Raw genomic sequence first — 22,404 nt, 5'->3', positions numbered from 1 at the left:
GCGTCGTGAGCGGCGACCACCTTAACCGAGTTCAAACGTATTTATGAAGACAATGCCTAGCCAAAACAGATAACAGACAATATTGGTTTCCTGTCCCCTTGCATGTAATCGAGGCAATATTGACACACGAATGAGATATATTATACAAAAGAATTTCACATACGATCAAGATAACATACATATGAGCCGTTTATTTTGAAAGTGGCCTAAGTCCATTTTTCAACGTTTTGTTGTTGACCTTTGTAGTAGCGTGTACAACTTGAAGTTAGCTGTCACAAACATTTTTTTTTTTTTTTTAATGGACTTAGGTCACTTTCAAAATAAACGGCTCATATATAGAAAAAAATTTATACATATCATATAAAATTTTTTCTTGAAATATTTGTTATAATAATATACTTGATTTGTATAAATACTTAAACAATTTTTTTTTAATACTTTTTTTGACCGTCAATGATTTTTATAAAATTGAAGTTGAAGAAAGTTTTTAAAAATTTTGAAAAAATTTATACGAATCAAGCACATTATAATAAACATTTTTTCCCTTTTGACTTTTCTCCGTAAATTTTTTAGTTTCAAAGTTAAAAAATATTTTAGATAAAGTAAGTTTTCGCACAATAAAAAATTCGATATCTGTGAAAAATCATTATAGCAATTCTTTTTAAAAAGCATTTTAAAGCTTGGAAAGTCTAGTTTAAAATGCTTATTTGATTCTTTTGTCCGATAAGGTCTCATCTAAATATACTTTAATTAAAAAATAATAAAAATATAAAAAATATCCATTTTTAATTTAGAAACAAAATATTGAAGAGTCAACATTCAAACACTAGTTTGAAGCTCTATTTTTCCTCTTTAAAATACATTTCTTTTATTTTTCTATGATTTTTTTTTACCGAGACTTAAGTTTTTGTAAAGTGCAAGCTGATGCAAGCGTTCTTGAATTTATGAACGGTACTGATGTATACTCTGATTCTTTTATATGTATATGTATGTGATTTATATATTTCACGTTTTGTCCGTTATTTTTTTACTTTTTCCTCATTCTTATGATTTGTGCTGCAGTTAGAGTGTCTCGTGCGAGTGCCTCGCGCATATTCGACAAGAATACAAATTGTTCGATATATAATACACATATATATGAGAAATAATGAGTTTTTATCTTTTTGATAATAGACTGAAATAGGTATGATGTTAACAGTCCTAGAAAGTTGTTTTTTTTTAATATTTTCTTTTTTTCCTTGAAATGATATTTACTTAAAATATATTTATTCAACATCGCCAAGTATATTGCATTTTTTATTAGCTGACACTTCGTGTGTTTCTTTTTGGTCTCTAAAGTCTATTCTATGTGATCGAATGTGCTTTTTGTTTCCTGTTTCTTGCTTTTTACTATTTTTTACATCTTGTCTTCTTGCTTCTTATCCGGTTTTTTGTTTTATGTTGCCCGAGAGATAAAAATTAACGAACTTCGAAAGAAACAAGAAATACGTAGCAAGAAATATAATTGTTGATAAAATTAAATATAATTGCAAAGGAGAAAAAAGTAAAAGGTAAAAAGCAAGAAACAGGAAACAAAGAGCACATAGAATAGGCTTAATAAAGAAGAAAAAACAAAATTGAGGTGAAAACACGTGAAAAAAATTCTATTCTAAATGCATGTTTCAATAGGTGTGCTTGAGTTGTATAAAATCCCCAAAATTTATTGCACTAACACTAAAAGTATCGACAATGTATTTCTACCTATTTCTACCGAACTGGTCTTTAAATAAAAGTTATATATTTTTTACAACTGCAGGTTAGTTTAATTATATGGCTAATAATAAACAAAAATAACTTTTAGATAATAATAAAAAACATTTTATTTAATTTTAATTATAAACAAGAACAGGAAATGAAAAATAAATAACAGTTGTACAGCTAACTAAAACATAAAATTTAAAAACGATCATTTGACCGGCTGTGGTAGGTTTAGTGTTAAAATAAGATAAATATATACTCGATATATATATAAAAAGAGAAAGCGAATTAAGATACTAAGTATAAAAGCAAACAATACAAACAGACCTTATTTTGTATACAAATTCGAAAAGATTCGAAAACGAGAAAGAAATACCCTAAATACCTTTTATTTAGTAACGTATAACAATCGACATAAATATCGTTCTATCTTTCTTTACATTCATATATATATATAGTATACTTGTGTATTGTTCTATCTACTAAACTAAATGAAGCACCCCCGTAATTATCCGACTTGACGTCAATCACTCCGAAACGCGTCTCACTTCACCCCGTATGGCATAAGGGATCAGTGACGTCAATGCGCGTCGCGCCAAAAAGAGACACGATGCGCCCTCTATGGGAACGCGGCGGAAGCAGGGAACTCGCCGACGAAACATGGCGTATGTTTTGTTTGTGTGCGCGAGGAGGATGGTTACGCGCGGAGCGTACGGCGGCGGTTGTAAGGTTTAGGGTTTGATATTTCGCGGTCGCGAAAGGGCGAGAGAGAAGCGAGGGATCGCATGAATCCGGACGCGAAGCGGCGCGCGACGCGATGAACGCGACGAGCCTGTATGTGTCGACGTGTCGACTGGTGCTGCAGGCGGACTCCGAGGATCCCAACTCCTGGACGGATCTCTACAGATTGGTACCGTATCTGCGGCAGAGCCTCAGTTGCACCGTCTGCTCGAATCTGCTGATCGAACCGCACACGCCGACCGAGACCAACTGCCAGCATCATGTATGCCGTACCTGTCGCGGTTGCCGCAAAAAGCTGAAGCCGTCATGTGGCTGGTGCAAGGACTATACTAAATACATAGAGAACGTGCAACTGCGGATATTGTTGCAGTGCTACAAGAAGCTGTGCGAGTATCTAACCAGTACCGGGATCTACCGCACTCTGTTGCTCACTGTCACGTCCGCGAACAACGCTACCACCAATGGTGCACCATCCACTATTGATGCTACCGTCAATCTGATGGAGATTATCCAGGAAGGTGCAGGCTTCAAGGATGAGTTCAAGAGCAACGCCGGCCTGTCCAAATCTGCATATAGTATCCTACCGTGCGTTTATACCAGTACTACCTCTACTCAGACGCAAGCAAATAACATCCAAACCACTGAAGCAATATCCCAGAACATACCTGGTATGTACAACAAAAACTGTTCCCTCGAAACAAGTATTATTACTAGATCTTGCAAATATCCAAATACAATCATGTTAATGATAAATCATAATTCATAACAATACAAATATTATTTATTAAACAAGTGATGAATAATTTCCATTATACCTTTGCTGTTAAATTAGAATCACCAACTATTCGTACAGTATCGAATGGATCCTCCATATATTCTGTGATGTACGCTGGATCTGGTAACAAAATTACTATAAAACGGAAAGCGGCAGCTACGGAGGACACAGAAAAAACAGGACAACAGGATACAGATGGAAATCAGCACGGCACTGTAGGAGGGGTAAAATGCATTCCGTCTTCCCACCTTAAATATGGGACCCCTTCTGAGAAAAAATCTTCAAAGAGCAGCAAAGTAATTTCAATAGATATTCGGTTAATGTTACACCTTACAGGATTTATATTGCACTATAATCTTTATTTAAATGCTTAAAGATGTTCGTCCTTCGTTAACACTTCTTGTAAGGTATAATAATTTTTCTGACTTACATCTATTAACAATTATGGTTGAGCTTAATTAACCTGTGCATATTTATTGCTCTTATTTTTATGCTAATACTAGTTTTATAGAAATGTTTACTTACGTTCACCTAGGTCCCATAAAAAAAGATTAATGCAGATGTGTTTTGTTTGTCTTTAAAAAAAATATTTGTCTAGTTTTTTTTTTAACTTTAAACCTACCTCTGCATTGATCTGTAATATTTTATTATACTAGTATTTCCTTGTTAATATCGACAATAATGTAATTTGCTTTGTTGTAAGCAGTCGTCAGGCAGTTTTAAAAAGCCAAGGTCAAGTTCTACTAGAAGTAAAAGAAAAGGATGCAGATGCGGTAATGCCACTGCAATACCTGGGAAACTTACGTGTTGTGGTCAAAGATGTCCTTGTTATGTCGAAAGTAAACCTTGTGTGGAGTGTAGATGTAGAGGTTGCAGAAATCCTCATACAGCAGATGGATTAAAGGTATTGTTTCTACTTGATTAAAATTCATTGTATATTTGAGATTCTACCTTGAGATGTCTTATATAATTCTTCCATTTTTCAGATCCGTCCACATATACCTGAACTTCATAATTTACAATTACAACTGTCCACTTCTTTGGATTGCGACGCGCTAAGTGGAGATCCTCTAGGATCTGTGCCGCAATGTCTCTCGACGTCTCCTACAACGATACAAGTGTTAAATGTATATTCTACTCCAAGACTAGACATTGACAATGTACCACAGAATTTACCTGCTGCTTTGTTAGTGGGTGAAGATGCTATGGTAAGTACTGAAAGTGAAGCGGAAGATAGTGATATACAAATCGATGTGTGACAAAGTATTTAAATGGACATCGCGGAGGGCCGTACCGCACCAGTGATTATCAAAGTGTGACGAATGCGCATCTCAACAGGGAAAGAACGCGTCATGTAAATAGCTCAATTAGAACCATTAAAAAGAATAATTACAAGAATCAAAAACATAATTACGAATTTACAAGGGTAAATTAATTTAGAGAAATATATCGTATATAAAAAAATAATAATTTATCTATGGTTTACTATTCAAATTTTTGTAAATATTTCAATATAACATAAAAAATGCAAATATTTAATTGGATGCTTAATCATGGCGAGTCAATTTTGCCTATAAAATTAATCACTTATGATTTAGCATCTATTATTTTGTTATATACAATACAATATGTTATATGCGTTAGCCCTTTTAAACTTATGCAAGCGCTCATAATCTGAACATTGTTCGGTTAATTGTATAGTATAAAAGGCAAGTTTGATAGAACATAAAAATATTTCTTCCATATTGATTGACTGTATTATATGATGATTTTAATAATTTTAATGAATGTATTTTATTCATATCTTATATACATATGATGTTGATAGCACAATTTTATATATTTTAAATACATATGTGAGAATATATTTTTAGTTGATATACATTCTTAACGATAATTATCTGCTCATTCAACGATTTGAATTTATAATAAATTGTTTGTTAACGTCACAAATAAATGAATATGAACCTATGAGAATTAAAGCTGTTTAAAAAAACGAGTTAAATTTACATATTCAAAAGTCGATGCATTTAATATTTACGCATCAAAAAATATCTCGTTCAACTTGCCAGTTGTACATACAATGACAAAAAGATCGTTATCTATTTTGCATACTGGTTTTTATAATCTCTAAGTATAAAATGCAGAGTTTGTGGAACAGCAATCTGTTAAATTATACTACAATTTAGGATTGCATCGAAATAATAATAAATACTCTAAGTGAACAGCGTATACTAATAAAGAATCTAATAATAAACGCGAAGAATGAGGTAATCTGGATATCTATACGTAATACGGATTGTAAAAATCGTTTATGTTTTTTATAGCGTAAGTCATAAATATATTTGGATAAAAATGAAATTTTTAGTTGCCTAAAGTTTGAAATTGAAAACGGTTTCAATAGCGTTACTATCAGGATTGGTTTATCCGTAGGCATTATAAACATTGGCCTAAAACAGAAATTTTTTACAAAACTGTCTTCAATGAAAAATATTAATATATTAATATTTAAATAAATAGAATTTTAAATAAATAAAATAAATAGAATTTTATTATCATATCATCATAATTTAAAAAGAAATTAAGTATTGTGTGTACATTTAATAGTTCTTATTTTAAACTGAATATTCTTTTCTCTTCTAAAATATTAGCCACAATTTGGTTTATGTCATTTAAAAAGAGGAGTGACATTTAAATAAATTAGCAAGCTAGCATATATATAGTTTCTCTCTTCTACAACAAAAATACATTTTTTCTTCCAATATATATTGTACATATACATACCTACACATATACAGAAAGAAATGGATATTCTTCCTTAAGTGATACTATTTATGTGTCTAAAGACGGCAAACGGTTAAATCCGATCCTGGTTATTGTATATATTGTATAAAACTTATTTTTTATTATAGCAAATTTCGGAATATTCTATTTATACGAATATAATTGAACGTGTTAATTACTCATTAATGCATACGAAACATTAGTACAAAAACTAATTACTAAATATATGTAGAATACTTTTTATTTTTGCATACGATTGTGTGTGCATGTACGTGGGCTCTCTAGAGCATCTATATGAATCCATCAATTGTTATTTGTAATCGCACTTAAATATTAATAGTATATATCCTTTTCTCTTTCTCAATCCTTTTGCAATAGTCAACAATAGGATACACTTTCACAGTATGTATACAACTGTGTGATCTCATAGCTGTCTGGTAGCAGTTTGCGAAAGTTCATCAATCGTGCAAAAAAAGAATCTACGAAGTAAATGCATATGTATATAAGCTAATTCTTCTTTAAATAAGAAGTAAAAAGATTGACATATAGCATACAATATGACATATACATTATATAAAAATAAGGCGATATACAATAAAAAGCTCACAACATAAGATAAAATTAATATATATCGTATTTTTATACATATAAAAGTTAATATTGTCAAGTTACATGTTATTAAGTACCATTTTAATTCATATTAATCCATCATTTTGAGAATTACAAATATACAAAATAAATTAAATCTTTCTGTTTGTTAATTTTGTCTTATGTAAAGCTAATAGAAAAAATTGGGGATATGTATGAATTATTTAAAAACCTATTTCTAAAATAAACTAGGAAGAATTACAAATTCTTTAAAACCAATTACATTAAATATCTCAATGCATCTTAATCAACATCGCACACTGATTACGACATTTCATATACATATATGTACATATTAAATTAAGATAAAGATAGCAGTCGGGACCTAGCTATAGTTTAAATGACAACATTCAGACATAATTGAGGAGTAACTTCTAAAATATACATGGATGATTATTTGATCATCGATAAAAAGCATAATACTTATACTAAATAGATAATTATAATATAGATATATATATTTCACATTCCAATACTTAGTTGGAGCGCAATCTCCTATTTCTGTTATGAGGTATATGTCTGTTATATTTTGAACAAAATTTATTATAACATTTTTTATATATCAGTAAAAAATAAAACAGCTCATCAGACTCAAATTGAAGGGTTGAAACGTTTATATTTGATTCGTTTTATTACATTCACACGAGAATAAAGTGTTTTCTATGCATTCGAACAGCAGATATAGGCTCTGATGGGCTTTTTTATTTTTTACCGATAGATTTTTTCGAGCCTCATTTTATGTATTTGATTTTTTATATAAACGTTGTCGGCGTTCGAAGTAAAATTATACAGCAAGCTAATTAAAAAGTTACTCCTCAAGTAGAAGATCAATTATTCATGATATTTAAGAACCAAACGAACTGTAAAATACAATTAATTCTCGAAAGGCGAATGTTTTATTTGAATGTAATGTCTTGTATGTAGTATATATAGTGTTCGTTCATCTCTTTTTTGTTACTCAACTATTAATGTAAGTACATTGTGGAATTAAAACAGACGTTTTGTTTCAATTGTGTAACTTATCAGAAGACGTTAAAATTTAAAAAAAAAAAGAAAAAACGCGAGTTGCATATTGTCATGACATAGAATAGAATAAAAATATTTTACATACTAGAATTTGCATCATTTTGTAAAAAAAAGAAAAAAGAAAAAGATACGAGACAAGAATATATATCTATTTTATTTGTATATAAGTGACATGCGCATAAGAGTCCTGCGATATATGAAAACATATTTATAAAATCTTTTATTTGAAATAAACATTTTTGTATATATATTATATTTTAATAACACAACTGGTACCATATAATATGATGTATATTAAAATTGTAATGCAAATAATAGAATATAAGGATGGACATGTCATTATAAAAATATTTATACAGAGATGTAGTTTTATTTTGTTCTATCTTTTGTTAAAATATTATGAAGCTCTCTTCTGTGTTCGCCGATGATTTCATATAATTCTCCAAAAAATTGTTTGGCAGCTTGATCTAAAAATGTTTTTCTTCTTATAACAGCATCTAATTTGTCTCGTGCCTCTTCTATTTCGAAGTCTACCGCTTGTGTATCTGGCATCATATCTTCCATTTCTTTAATTTCGTTTTTCAAGTTTTCTATGCGTTTTATAAGCTTTGCTTTTTTCTTTTTCGCATCTGCCTTCATTTTATTAATATAAGATATTTCCTCCTTCAATTTGCTTTCATCTGGCAAAGATTTAATTTCTTCTTGCAGTTTTTCCAATTTCGCGGCGTCAGAACGAATAAGAGACTCTGTCTCGATGTATTGCTTCTTCAATATTTCTTTGAATGTTTTTATTAAAGTGGCCTTCTCTTGCATTATATCCATTATCCGTGGATCCAACAATCCTTTTTCCGGGAGCTTTAATTCTTCGAAATTTACACCAACGTCGTTATCAATATGCATAAAGACTTCCTTATTATATGCTAATATTGCTTTATTGAGATTATTATTGAAAGTCGCAAATTTGATATCTAAAGAGTACAATTCCTTTTGGTAATCATTCAAATGCTCATCAAATTGGTGTATGTAGTTTTGAATTTCTGTACATTTTTTAACAATATTTTCTTTTTCAGTTTTAGACATTGGTTGATTTTTCACAATTGAGACTAATTCTTCGTGTTGTATATTTCCTATCCGAATTTGTTCCTCTAAAACTTGATGTTCTGAATTTAATTGATCTGTCTCAGCGGAAACCTTTTTTATGTAATCCTCCATAGTTTTAATATTGCTTAATTGTTGAGATTCCTTGGCACGCAAAGATGCTAATTTCTGTTGTAAATATTCCAATTCTTCGTCATGTTTCTGTGATCCTTCTTCATGCATTTGTAACTTCATTTCTTCTTGTTCCAATTCTTTTTGTGCCTGCACTATATCATCATCAGTAATACCTTGTTGAACTAAAACATTCTGCAGATATCGTTCCAATAGTTCTGCTTCCTCGTCGCGATTTTCTACAGTCCAAGCTTTATAACATTCCAACAGTGCTTGAAACTCCATTTTGTAACATTGAGCATGCTGCTCCGTTCCTATGAATGGCAATGTTTCCAGTTGATATTTATTGAACGCGATTTCTTTCACTTGGCATGCTTCTACCAACCAACCGACCCAACCGAGAACATTGGACCACGAATGTGGTGCATTAGCAGTTATCAGCCACGATTTTATTTTGCTAGGATAATGTATCTTTTCTGCACATTTCGGTAATTCTTCTACATAATTTGCCATTGTGAGAGCATGTCTAACATCAAGATACTTCAATAGGAAGCCAGAAACTTCCACAAACATCTTTAATGTAATCGGTTTCAAACTGCCATTGCTGTTTAACATTGCTGAATATTGATTTACATAAACAAAATTATCTATTTTGTTTAGCAAGGCCGCCTGATAAGTCTTATCCAATAAGGGTCTTGTGTCCTTTCTGGGACCTTTAATGCCCACGCTGCTAGCACGGTCGCCAGACGGTGATCGACCCATCGGTATTGACGCATGATGCTTGCTAGAACTTGCTGTAACTACTATGGTTGGTATATTAAGCTTAGTGGCAACTCTTACTGGGGTGATTGGAGTTCTCGGTTGGCGTAGCGGAGTCCTTCCTACACACATACATAAGTCAAAAATAGATTTAAATAAAAATTTGAATATCTCAAATTAAATCAATTAAGTTACATCACAAAGGTGAAAGTGAGTTAATCAACCTAGTGATCTAATTGTTACAAAATTGATTTTGCAAACATTTCAACTAATAGTAAGATCAATGTGATGATCGAGTCACAGTCCTGTGAGAAATGATAATGGAATCGACATCGATCCTCAATCATTATCAAACAATAAAAAGATAATGCAATTATCTGACTTTCACCTTCATTATTTTTATTTATCGAGCCTTAAGACTATTAATTTTTTTTATTTTAAATTAAATCTTTGGCTTTGTTGAAAACATTTTCTATGCTGGTTCATATAAGAGTTGACAGGAGCGACAAGCCAACTCATTTCATTTGCAATAAAGATATCTGCATTATATATTTTACCATAGAAGAAATATTTTGCTATGAAACTTTTTTTGTGAAGCCTACTAAAGAGTAGATTTGCAATTTAACATATTATAACAGAAAATAAAATTATTCGCGATGTAAATACATGCTGATATTTTATCTCCTAGAAGTAATATTGCGTTCTAAGAACTTTTTAGTTTTTTTGTTTAATAAAACTACCAAGTTACAGAACTGGATTTTGCAATTTGATTCTTATAAAACATTATAATAAATAAAATTATTTGCACTTCAACTGTACTATAGTGTAGATCAAGGCTAGATTCTGTTTCACGCATGATGCGCATAACATATCACTTTATCTTTCTTTAATATTCAGTGAACAAGGATAAAATGGTATGTCATGCGCACCATAGGCTTGTTCTTTTTGGCTGAACTTATGCACCAATTAATCTTTCTTCTTTTTCTCTCCAGGAAGAAAAAAGAGGAAGAAAGATGAACTGGTGTAAAAGTTCAGCCAAAAAGAACAGGCCTCATGTGTGAAACGGAACGCACTTCTGGTAAAATATCAAAACGAATTTTTATTTTACTCCCTTAAAAGAAAAAAAAACGCTCTGTACGAGCCTTCAGGACCGTACATTCAGGCGATTTTCTTGAATATCGTTTTTTCGATCCTTTAGCCATAATTTCAGCATAAAGAAATTCATTTTTTTTACAGAGGTCTCTATAGTCTGTCAACCCCAAAAACATAGAGAATGGACTGCGCGATCCATATCTAAGTAATATATCAAATGTGGTCGACAATAATGAGAGAGAGGAACCATAGGAGGCGGCCAATCACCTTCTCATTCTCTCTCCCATTACACCATTGAATGGAAAAAGATAGAAATGACCGCTGCCACGGTCCCTCTCTCATCCCTATCGACCATTTTGACACACGGATCGCGCAGTCCGTTCTTTATGTCTTTGGTCAACCCTAATAATTGGAAAAATAAAAATTTTCAGTATGCTTTTACATGCAATGCTTTACCTGTCGTTTTCAAACACGATTTTCTGCCAAGCGATCCTGCTCGATCGCTGGAAGAGCTTCTAAAACGAGGCCTGGGAATATGTGAAGCTTCACCCTTTGATTTCCTCATTGTTTGCGTTTTTCGCTGATCGGTTCGGGTCAAACTTTTGTCATTGCGTTCGATCGTGGATATTCTTACCGGATTACTAGACGATCTACGTCTGATTAAACTCTGCTGCATATTGCGTAAAATAATATGCAAACCCACAACATTCACGAATCTCTCGTTCAGTCTCGTGAAACTTATAAACTTGGAGAATCCAAGGAATTTGAATTTTCAGTTAGTCAGCTGATTCCAGTGTAACCAATCCAAGGTAGCAAAATTCTCTGATGTTCTAACAACAGCTGAACCAAATTGGCAATCTTGGACCTTGGTATCAAGATATATGTACTAGAAATTGTTCTTTTCACTACTAAAAAAGGATCTGTTCACGTTGCTTGACTTTCTGAAAACTTTTGTACTTAAAATGAAATAAAGCTTAAACACAATAGGCACAGGCATTAGGCACAGGCAACAAGGAATAACGAACCGTCCAATCAGAGCTCTGGAATTTAATATTAAACTTACACACCAGAGCTCTGATTGGACGGCTTGTTATTCCTGTTGCCTGTGCCTATTGCCTGTGCTATTGTGTTAAAGCCTTTACATACATATGTATTCGGGTGTTGAAAAGAGAGAAATCGAAGATGCTGGGTGTAAAAAGTGCCAAGCAACGTGAGAACTTTCCGTCCTTTTTATCTTTCCTCTTTCTCTTTCCAACTGTGCTCCAAAATCTAATTAATACATCTATTTTGTATTAAATACAGGCGCAATACAAATTCTGACATACTTATATATGAATATTTATTTATATTATTTGGAAATTGACACATTTTGTCCGACACATTTATGAATTTAAATAGAAACTAGTTGAATATATATGAGTGAAATGATTAGCGATTAGCTGCATCACATTTGATGTCAATAATTTTACAAAATGTGGAACAGAATGCTCACGAGATTTTTTAGTACAATTATTAAAACTCAGAGAGTACAAAGAAAGGTAAGGTTTTGTATTGTGTAAATTTTTTGCAGTTATTGAGGTTAGTAATTTTTTAATAGCAAATATGTAAGAGATGATTTTTCAATAATATCTCATGTAAACTTTATGAATTTATATATTTTTTTGTTTCTATAACTTTTCAATGAAATTTTTAATATTTTTTTAGAATTTTTAATCTGTCTTATTTTTTTCTCGTTTTACAGATCTATAAGGATTGGACACTAAGTGCAACTGCTATTTTTAAAACAAGCATGTGCACTGACACTTTTGATATGAACCTTCTCTCTCCAGAAGATAAAAAGAAAATACTCCAAATAATAAATAACAAAACCACAGAGGATTTACTACAGTGAGTTAATTATTTATGTAAAAAAATTTCCTGAACTTACACGCAATAATATTATAAATTTTTGATCATGCATTGATTATCGAAATCATTTTTGCAAAGGTATTCTATTACTAAAAAGCGTGCACAGACATTAGAATCATATCGTGAAAATAATGGACCATTTGAATCATTGGATGATTTATTACAAGTACAGAATATGAATAATAGATGGATATATAATTTTTACAAATCAATTATATATGGCAAGAAAAGGAAAAAGCCTAAGAAGATTATGTCAGGCCTAGTTATAACTCCACGAAGTACTGAAAATAATCATAAAGTACACAAGAAATAACACTTCCTAATTTTCTAGTTAAAGAATTATATAAAAAGTATTACTAGCTTTCTATCTTGTCCATGCATTTTTGTTCAATTCAATTTTTTTAAATGTTACAGAATATCAACACAGTATTGGGCATATACATAGGACATGACATCATAAGTTGGTCATTATTAAACCGCAATTGTGAAGTATTACAGTGGAGCTATAAATCTTTTCCACAGAAAGGAAAAAAAGAAGATATTCTTTCTTTACTTCAAACAGTAAATATTAAAATATTAAAAAGTTTTTTTATTATTTACTTTATAAAATAAACCTGTCGTTTATAGAGTTGCTGTTAAATGGAACAGATATTTTATCACAACTTTTTTTTTAGACTCTACCAATTGCTAAAGAATTACCGAAGGCCGATCGGTATATAATGCAAGAGACCGGTGGTGATACGGGCCATATAAAAAATACTAAGTTTTATCAAAATTTTATACAACGGTATATAATAGGCGCTATCATTTTGTCTCACCTGACGATTGATAGTAAATTTAATGGTATGAAAATTGTATTTTTCCATCATGTTAAAGCTACAGTGATTAATGAGTTGGAGGAATGTTTCTTTATAAAGAGAAGTATAAAATGTTAACTAAGATTGTTGATTAATAAACATAATATTCTTTTCTAATTTATATTATTGTTTTGTGACAGTCTAAATTTAATAGCAGTTTAAAGCCAATTAGTCTTAAGTGTAAAGACTTCTAACTGCAATTATCGTTCAATTCGAAAGACTTCGTTATTGTGTCGATATTTTTGCTATATATTGTGTATGGGAGAAATATTTAATATAAATATTTTGTTATATATATATATATATAGTATATATTTTTCAGACACCACAGAGTTTGTGGCAAACAACATCTGTATACTTCGACAGTGTGTATTACGGAAAATCTACGAACTTGTAGTAGACAACGAGACGATTTCCACACAATACATGGTGCAAAAGTTACTGCAGGAAAGCGACGAATTGATAAAAACAAAGGAACCAAAAGTATTAATAGGAACAGAATTAAGAAACATGTATAACACACAAAGTTCTATTTGTCAAGAACAGATTGGTTGGTCATTGTTGATAGCGTTAGCTTTTGTAGAATTAGTTTTACATAAAAGAACTGATATGGTCCTTCGTGAAGCTTCTAAAAAATTATAAAACGTCATGTTATTGTTATTAATTTAATAATGAAGCCAAAAAAATGTTACAACATTAATGAATATATTTTGTAAAGTGAACAGGTTGTTTAGTGTAAATAAAGACTAACTCTTTTTTTTTATAAATTGTTCAATCTGTATGGCAGAAAAAAGCAAGAGTAATTCCGAAACTTCTTAAACCGATTCTAAAGAAAATCTATTATATTTGTATCATAATCAAGGAAAGAAATCAAATGTTATAAAACAAAAAAATCTCTTGACTACAATTATTTAGACCATACTGCTGTAATAAAGTGAGTATTACTTTACACTTATAATACGATATAAAAACGTATAAGACTAAAAATTTTCCAAAGAGTTTCATAAAAATTTTGCACTTTTGTTTTTTAATACTGTTCACAGATAGATACTAATTTAATTATGTTCCAATGTATGATTAATTTTACCTACATTTATTCTGCCATTTCAGTGGATTAAAATTATAAGAGGAATGTTGGCAATTCTCGTAATACGCAAAACATTCAGCTTTCTTTTTCATTTAAAATAGTTTATTTATAGTGACGAGAATCGAAAGTGCGTAAACGTGAGTTACCAATAATAATAAATACAATAGACTTCTGTACAGGTCCATTCATTTATTATATTCTCACTTTTTATTATGCTATCTATTTATAGTATACCAAGTGTATATTGTTGCTCGCTGCTCGAATACAAACTCGCATCCGGTTATTTCATATAAGATTGTACAACGTACCGGGGCGTTTGCCAGAAAAATAGGATCACCCGGACGATATTTTGCAGAACCACCGAATGAGTATACAAGAGTAAGAGACGAAGCCTCGCGAATGGGACACGAGAAGTTTCCTGGCGAACTGAATATACATTCTTCTATAGAATTCTTCGTGCCGAGATGTATGAAATCACGACGACTGTGAGATACGGTGTTACACGGGGGAAATATCAAATGCCCCGCTACTTAATCTCGGGCAGTGACGCTGTGTGACAAGCGTGTACGAAATGTTAGCTGATCAAGCATAAAAGGAGACACATCGAATATTTATTTTCCACTGTATGCATCTGAGACTTGACTTTGGATTACAACCGCGCTTAGGCTCCATCGCGAAAATACGCACATGAACTTCCGAGCTCAGCTTACGCGCGTCGAGTATCGCGGAATGGATTTGGAAGCTGTTTAAAGGGAATGTTGTGATGGTAAAAGTGAATACAACAGCGAACTGCAATGATGACTGTAAAAACGCGAAGATCATAACATTATGCAATTTAGGAGGTCCGCTTTGTGTAAATTGCTTTCCTGGTTCTGTTAAGAACAACCTTTAAAACAGCATCCAACTTTTTTACGACAACCTGTACGAGAAGACAAGTATAATGATAAATTACATCAGCTGTATGCATGAACAAGCTCATTCGATTAATTTCAGTTTGTCAATATGGCTGTGCATGTCAGTATTAGTATATATTGTTGAACATATATAGATATGCTGTTGAGAATCTGTTCCCCACTTTTGTATCAAGCAGAGAAATATTTAGAATATATAAACTATTAAATATTCAACAAGAAAGAATTTGGTATGATAATTAATAATTAATTAAATTAGGATCACTTTTTAAGAAGATTTGAATCTTTTAGTTCCAACGAACGTTATATGAAAATATGTCCGAAGACATCATTTGCTACAAACCGTCAATGAAATATATAATTCAACGAGAAATATAATTAGCTATTAGATATCGCTGAGATACAAGCACATAAAGGCGAGTTTTCTGATTTTCAATTATCGATTGGGCTATCTTGAGCTATATAATATAAGCATAATTGTCATAAGTATTACAACACCGCATCTGCGACGAAATTCGTTTTCTTTGTATAAATAAAGTTTTGTATTATCGGAAAAATAAAAAGAAACTAGACGACATGTGACGCGCGTCTTACAAATTTATATTACAAAGCGTGCGCACACAAATACTCGTTCAATTTGCCCTTGTCCTTCGATTATCATATTATTTCGGTTTACACTTATCTATTATATATGTAGATAAACCTGCTGCTCAGCATACAGAAATCTTTAGTAAAATCTATTTACTTCTCGATATATATATTAACAAATTATATATGGACATACATCTGCATCGTATCGTACAATAAATCGGATCGTGCGATTGCGCATTCGGTTCTAGATTACTTCGAATCATATCGCTGCCAGGTCAACACATTATATTAGAATTATACCCGATCAGACCAGCTGGAAACGAGTGTCGACATACATATTGATATTTTATATATAATATATATATATATATATTCGTATATTTGCATGCATACCCAACGTGTATATGTATATACACTTTAGATATATATGCTATATATATCTAACAATTGTGTACAATATACTATATATATATGCACATATAGACATAAAGTATATATACATATATATATATATATATATATGCATATATACACATATTTCGTTATACAATACTATAACACATTGCGAAACGAAGAGGCGTTAAGTACGTATCATTTTGTAATTTACAACAGTTTGTTGTACCTAAAAACGTTCCTACGTATACGCATGTGTCGTGTATAAAATCTATTAAATGTACAGGGGGAGAGGGCCGCACTCCAAACAATGTTATCAAACATATAGGGTACGGACAATAATAATGGATCTATATACGCACGTTTAAAAGAAACACTTTGCGGAGTCTTATTAAAATATAAAATAAGCGATATGTATACAGATATACCGATTATTCTTAAAAAAACGATTACGTATCTAAACGTGTGTCATTTTTCTCTTTTCGTCGTTTCTCTTCTTTCAAAGATATTAAGAATTTTGATACACCAAGCGGATACGTCGTCGAACGGATTACAAAATGAAAAACATACTTTGCAGTAAGCTTCGACGTGGTTCGCTTTAAACGGCACGTATAACTTATCCAAGAAATTCACTAAAAGACTTACATTACTAATGGAACACAAGGAGAACCATTCTGATCCGCTATATAATATTCTTATATAATACGTTTCAAGCAACGTGTACATAGACACATTTTAAGGCTAATTATATATTCTAAATTTATTCAACATTCACATACAATCAGAGAGGTTCCTCTTTATCATGCTTTGGTTCGAAGACATAATGGAAAATGGGACATAATGGGCACACGCGAAGAGAGAGAGACGTATACACTTCTGGGCCCTCAAACGTCCCAATGTTTGCCCGATTGTTTTTATTTAATCGCATATAGGAAGTGTACTCCTTTTTTATTTTATTCTAATTGCACGTAAGCATCTGCGACGCATTAACTTGTATACTGTCACTGTCGAAGAAATTTAAAAGCGTATAATCTTTTTTTCTCGAAACATTAATATTAACAGTATCCATTTATGAAGAAAGAAGAGCAGTGTGGATAAAAAACGTAGAAATTTTGATATTTACATGCCAATAAAGATTTCTAAAAGAAGAAATAAAGGCAAAGTATCAAGATACTATTAATAATACAAATGTTCTTGTGATAACACCGGACGATTGTCAGCACGCAATCGAGTTTGAGATTCGTATTGCTTTCCTAAGTGCTTTCTTTAAGTGTATTAATGCAAGGAATTGAGAATTACTTGAAAATTTATGCAGATATTTGTCGAACCGTACATGTGTAGGGCTCTAATTTCATATAAAGTTTCACAGTGCACGCATGTGAAAATAATATTTAAAATTACCGTGACTCACAGCAGGGGCAGTAAAGTTATTAGTGCGCATGACATTTTGAAATATACAGCGGATTTTTACATCGGCGAAGAATATGCTGAAGATATATAGAAAGAAGGAATACGAGTAAAAGTAAGAGAAAATAGTCGCAAGCTCAACTGCTCCTTGAAATTGGTCCGATGTAAAGTGCACTGTTACGTACACAATGACACATTGCTAATACATACATAATAACTACTAACAATACACTTAATAAATTAAAAATATTAAACATTAGGAATATCGTTGCACAAGAAAAAACATAAGCCAAACGTAAAAACTAAGTATTACTGGCACATTATTAGCCATTACGGATATATATCCGCCGTTAATTCGTTATCTCTCTGATTCGATACATGCTATTTGGTCGGAAACATTTCTCTATGTCGCATATCGCTCTGGACTAGAATTGCGATGTAGCTAATGATGGCTGAAACAAGTGCTTTGAGTCATCATGAAAGTTTCGAATTATTTCGAATATTATTTAATATAAAAAGTTCTTGAAAAACTAGTGAAAAGATAACTTTAAAAGCCTCCTTAGTTTTAAAAATCTTGAAATATTTGCGTTTATTAAAAGTTTTTGTGATAAATGTGTATGGCATATAAAATATGTGTACATTTTTAAATTAAAAAAATAATTGAAATTATTCTTTGTATAAATCGTGATGTTAATGTTAACTTAAATAGTAATTCACAGTTATAATGTACTTTGTTTAAATATTGAAATATAAAATTAATTTTTCTCGCTATCAAACCACTTTCCAACAAGTCGTTTTAACGTTTTTTTCTTAAGAATTTCAAGAGTTTTAAAGATTTCTTAAGACTAGTTCTTCAAGATATTAAAGATTTACTAAAATTTATAATTTTCAATAATATTCGAAATCATTCGAAATTTTACGCTATCTAAATTGTTTGAAAATTTGCAGGAAAGAGAAGTGAATGCCCATCGATATAACACGTGAATACATAATAATACATTGCTGGACACAATGACAGAACACTATGAAAAAACTAGGACATAAGTTCATATTAAATATATGACAATAAAAAAGTTTAAATAATATTTTAACAAATGATATTTGTAATCAATTTCTAACTGAAAGAGAAACAATAGGACTTTAATTACAAGACACTTTCTTGAAAAACATTCTAAATGAAAATAGAATTGTAATACTTTTTCTTGATTAATAATTATTATGAATAAAATATAATGAAATTATTATGAATAAATCTTTAAGTAAGTTACTTAGTTATCTTATAAGTAATACTTATCAATGTCTTGTCGCCCATGTGAAATCGTAAACTCTTAATTCGCTAACGTTATTGACTTACAAAGGCATTTATGAAAATTTACTAAAGTGTCTAATCGTTTTATCCAGCAGTGTAGATTGCGGATATACAACAAAATCTGTATCTTCGATTTTTCACAAATCTTTCTTCCTTTGAAAGCAGAAAGACGAAGATCCAGTGGCACAATAAGGCATACTACTGTTACAATATTTATCCGTAGGACATATTTCGATATATTGCCCTTAATGACGATAACATGAATTATACAACTATTGGAGAATGTAAACTATTAATAGCAACTATTAATAGTAACAACATAAATTAATTAATTACTGGCTCGATCATCATATACACACATGCAAACACATTCACGCTCATACATAAACGACAACACGCAACATAGATAAATCTCATGATAGATACATACAGCAATGCGAATTGGACAGATTCTAACTTCAATACTTCACATTTAATTTAGCGAGTGTAATCTAACACAAGTAAGTACTTATGCGTATTGAGTTTACTCAGTATGCGAATCAGCTCTTTTTTTTTTTTTCTTTTGCAATACGTGTAGAGTTTCTCGTGTCCAACAGTCGAGTCACTTTTGTTAATCCATTAAAATTTCTGTCTCACTTACATATAGAGATACGTTGGTTGAATCATTTAAAATAAATTCAGTTTGATGCCTCGCGAATTCGATAATGATTACGATATTCTTTTATTTTTCTTGTAAGAGATTACAAGAAAGGAATGAAATACTCAGTCGAAAATAATATCACAGCCTGGAGATTCAGTGGAAGACTAAAGATATTATATTTCAAACAAACTGTTTTTCAATTATTAACATTCTGAAGTGTGAATTATTTTCAGATTGCGCGTTGAGATATCCATTAAATTAATTTAACTATTCACTTGAAGAATTCCACGAGATTTGATTAAGCTGTTAATAAGAGAATAAGCCATGCACGGGAAAAAAAAGAAAAAAAAATTAAGGCCATGCAAGGCGTCAGTGTCGTAAGTGAAGAATAATTGATAAAACTCCTATACAAATAATTAATTAACAATTTCTATGCTATCCTCACTTTGTTTTACTTTCATGCTAGTCTCCCTTTTCTCCCTCACACGATTGTGATATTATTTAAAAAGCCCTGCCGCTTTATCGCGAGATTCAGTCATGTAAATACACGGTTTACCGTAATAAAAAGTATCTTTTCTTTTTTCGACCGATATAATTGTCAGAAGAGAGCGTGACAAAAACACGGTCATAAAAAGTGACTAGCATTCGCACTTGTCCATACTATAATTGAATCAATTTTCGACTGGACTTTTATCACCATGATAGATGTTATATACATAACGTGTCTTGTACACATGTAATAAAAATAAGTTGACGGATTCTCGTGATCAATCCTCAAGTTACCATTATTTATCAGCAAGACACACTTGAATTTAACATTGGCTTAAACACGCGGTTATCTTTTTACGCTAAAATTCACCTAATCTGATATATATGCAAATACAAAGTAATTAGAAAATGTTATGCCCCTTTCTTTTCATTTAACATATTTGTATGCAAGTTGTTATACATATTTTCTTTTAAATTACTTTGTACATGTACACGCGCAATGTACACATTTATTTTGCATCATTATATCCGCACATTTAAGTCAATTTTAAGGCTCCTTTAGATCTGGACTTTCTATGCATCTTTTGAGAGTACTTTATATCCGAAATAGAATGCATTTATATACGACTCTGGCATTTATCAATTTCTATTAATAAAGAAATATATACAATTCTTTTCAGAATTTACTTTTATTAGAAAATAATTACTTTTTTAAAAATCTACTGTGCGTAATATACTAACTTAATCGTAAATAATTATGTAAAATAACATTATAAATTAAAAAATTATTTCCACTATGTGCGTATGATGCATATTTGTGTATGTATATGTGCATATTTATTCGCGAAATGCATATTTACTACTTGTCGCGAATCATAGACAAAATCTTGATTGTCTGATTTGATATTTTATCAAGATATTACATTGTTAAATGGATGTATCAAAGAATATTGTACAATTCTGTTTGCTTTCATTAAAAATGGCAATGTTACTTTCATTATCTCCAAGAGTGATATGCATATATATAGGTATTTCATAGAAACCTTGCAAAAGATTTATGTCAAATACTAATGTGGTCATTTCTTTTGTAATCTATCTTTTTTTGCCAGAGAGTAGCGTTAGAAGAGCATTCGATTTCGAATATTTTAGACTCCTGTTTTATAAATGTAGCCGCTGATCTGTTTAAAAATAGATAATGCACGAATTATGTGTATGAGCATAATAGATCGAATACACTGAAATAAACTTGAGTCATTGCGGGGATAAGTTAAATACTATAATAATGCTTGTATGTCCTAGACCTCAAAATGTTATATTGCGGTCTTTCACTGGGGGCAATAATAAATAAAAATATTTATTTCGCAAATGATCGAGCGTAACAGAATCCACTAATACTCTCTTTTTGATCCAATACAGTCTTAGAGAATAGTCATTAATACCGTGTTGTTTCGTTAAACACGCGCATATAATCGAGCAGCCTACAGCTTTGTTCAATGTGTGTCGTAGGTATAAACTTGGTAACTATTATCGACGAATCTTAATCGGTATACGTCTAGGTGAACAGTCATACGAAACAGTTGACTCCGAAATGATACCCGAAACATGCGGGATGAGATTCAGAAGTAGGTGGTACAAGTTCTTTTGTGCTTGTTATATATTATATGCTGTACGAAAGTGTCGCGTCCTTTAGTACAGTAGTATGGCGACGTGGCTCTGCCCAGAAACAGTTCATCGAATGTCAGAGATGTTGGTTTTGCTGCCAAAAATTTTGACTAGTTGTTCTTCGTAATCATCGATATTACGTTTCATAAGTTCCATACACGGGCCAAGTAAACGTTCGAAAGCTTCAACGTCCAAAACTGTAAGCATAAGGGGAATGACGATTTCAGTAAATGAAATAATTATTTTAGATAAGCAAATTGTTATTTGTATACATCCATTAAAATGTGGCATCCTACATATAGAACATTTCAGAATCAATTTAATATATAAAGAGAGAGGGAGGGGGGAGAGAGAGAGAGAGAGAGAGAGAGAGAGAGAG

The 22,404-nt window shown here is 31.3% G+C and overlaps 4 protein-coding genes across 8 annotated transcripts in view; 2 read left to right on the top strand and 2 right to left on the bottom strand.

Annotated features, from left to right (window-relative positions):
• Nucleotides 1-2,428: 2,428 nt before the first annotated feature.
• On the top strand, nucleotides 2,429-4,669 carry msl-2 (male-specific lethal 2). 3 transcript variants are annotated; one of them, XM_018510345.1, is made up of 4 exons: nucleotides 2,429-3,146; nucleotides 3,311-3,477; nucleotides 3,960-4,157; nucleotides 4,240-4,669. In XM_018510345.1, exons 1-4 carry the CDS (start codon nucleotides 2,555-2,557, stop codon nucleotides 4,510-4,512), a joined length of 1,230 nt encoding a protein of 409 aa, XP_018365847.1. In that variant the 5' UTR covers nucleotides 2,429-2,554; the 3' UTR covers nucleotides 4,513-4,669. The 3 variants fall into 3 exon arrangements, with proteins under 3 accessions (XP_018365847.1, XP_018365845.1, XP_018365844.1); XM_018510343.1 differs by having other exon boundaries at nucleotides 3,311-3,549; XM_018510342.1 differs by having other exon boundaries at nucleotides 3,311-3,549; nucleotides 3,957-4,157.
• Nucleotides 4,670-8,080: 3,411 nt separating this feature from the next.
• Nucleotides 8,081-11,545, bottom strand: Ndc80 (kinetochore protein Ndc80). Its single transcript, XM_018510422.1, has 2 exons — nucleotides 11,228-11,545; nucleotides 8,081-9,801 (listed from the first exon to the last, which is right to left on the bottom strand). Exons 1-2 carry the CDS (start codon nucleotides 11,445-11,447, stop codon nucleotides 8,081-8,083), a joined length of 1,941 nt encoding a protein of 646 aa, XP_018365924.1. The 5' UTR covers nucleotides 11,448-11,545.
• A 513-nt stretch (nucleotides 11,546-12,058) lies between these two features.
• Nucleotides 12,059-14,208, top strand: LOC108763091 (transcription elongation factor, mitochondrial). 2 transcript variants are annotated; one of them, XM_018510427.1, is made up of 6 exons: nucleotides 12,059-12,309; nucleotides 12,522-12,658; nucleotides 12,758-12,977; nucleotides 13,094-13,240; nucleotides 13,354-13,522; nucleotides 13,859-14,208. In XM_018510427.1, the coding sequence occupies exons 1-6, from the start codon at nucleotides 12,244-12,246 to the stop codon at nucleotides 14,176-14,178; spliced, it is 1,059 nt and encodes a 352-aa protein (XP_018365929.1). In that variant the 5' UTR covers nucleotides 12,059-12,243; the 3' UTR covers nucleotides 14,179-14,208. The 2 variants fall into 2 exon arrangements, with proteins under 2 accessions (XP_018365929.1, XP_018365928.1); XM_018510426.1 differs by having other exon boundaries at nucleotides 12,513-12,658.
• A 6,886-nt stretch (nucleotides 14,209-21,094) lies between these two features.
• Pka-R2 (cAMP-dependent protein kinase type II regulatory subunit) overlaps nucleotides 21,095-22,404 on the bottom strand; it is a 14,587-nt gene continuing 13,277 nt past the window's right edge. For both annotated transcript variants that reach the window (XM_018510423.1, XM_018510425.1), the window contains exon 8: nucleotides 21,095-22,222. In XM_018510423.1, coding sequence (XP_018365925.1) covers nucleotides 22,092-22,222 — 131 coding nt within the window. In that variant the 3' untranslated portion in view covers nucleotides 21,095-22,091. The remainder of the gene's footprint in view (nucleotides 22,223-22,404) is intronic.

This window comes from Trachymyrmex cornetzi, unplaced genomic scaffold (assembly GCF_001594075.2).
Source record: "Trachymyrmex cornetzi isolate Tcor2-1 unplaced genomic scaffold, Tcor1.1 scaffold335, whole genome shotgun sequence".
Classification (NCBI taxonomy): Eukaryota; Metazoa; Arthropoda; class Insecta; order Hymenoptera; family Formicidae; genus Trachymyrmex; species Trachymyrmex cornetzi.
This window is presented reverse-complemented; position numbering and strand designations above follow the sequence as displayed.

What these genes read in the sequence shown, in the direction of transcription:
- msl-2 (XM_018510342.1), top strand. Translation starts at nt 2,555, where the DNA reads ATGAACGCGACGAGCCTGTATGTGTCGACGTGTCGACTGGTGCTGCAG. An exon ending in AATCTTCAAAGAGCAGCAAA is followed by an intron (nt 3,550 to 3,956) that starts GTAATTTCAATA and finishes CTTTGTTGTAAG; the next exon opens with CAGTCGTCAGGCAGTTTTAA. An exon ending in ATACAGCAGATGGATTAAAG is followed by an intron (nt 4,158 to 4,239) that starts GTATTGTTTCTA and finishes TCCATTTTTCAG; the next exon opens with ATCCGTCCACATATACCTGA.
- Ndc80 (XM_018510422.1), bottom strand. Translation starts at nt 11,447, where the DNA reads ATGCAGCAGAGTTTAATCAGACGTAGATCGTCTAGTAATCCGGTAAGA. An exon ending in ATCGTGTTTGAAAACGACAG is followed by an intron (nt 9,802 to 11,227) that starts GTAAAGCATTGC and finishes GTATGTGTGTAG; the next exon opens with GAAGGACTCCGCTACGCCAA.
- LOC108763091 (XM_018510426.1), top strand. Translation starts at nt 12,244, where the DNA reads ATGTGGAACAGAATGCTCACGAGATTTTTTAGTACAATTATTAAAACT. An exon ending in TTCTTTCTTTACTTCAAACA is followed by an intron (nt 13,241 to 13,353) that starts GTAAATATTAAA and finishes CTTTTTTTTTAG; the next exon opens with ACTCTACCAATTGCTAAAGA. An exon ending in GATTGATAGTAAATTTAATG is followed by an intron (nt 13,523 to 13,858) that starts GTATGAAAATTG and finishes TATATTTTTCAG; the next exon opens with ACACCACAGAGTTTGTGGCA.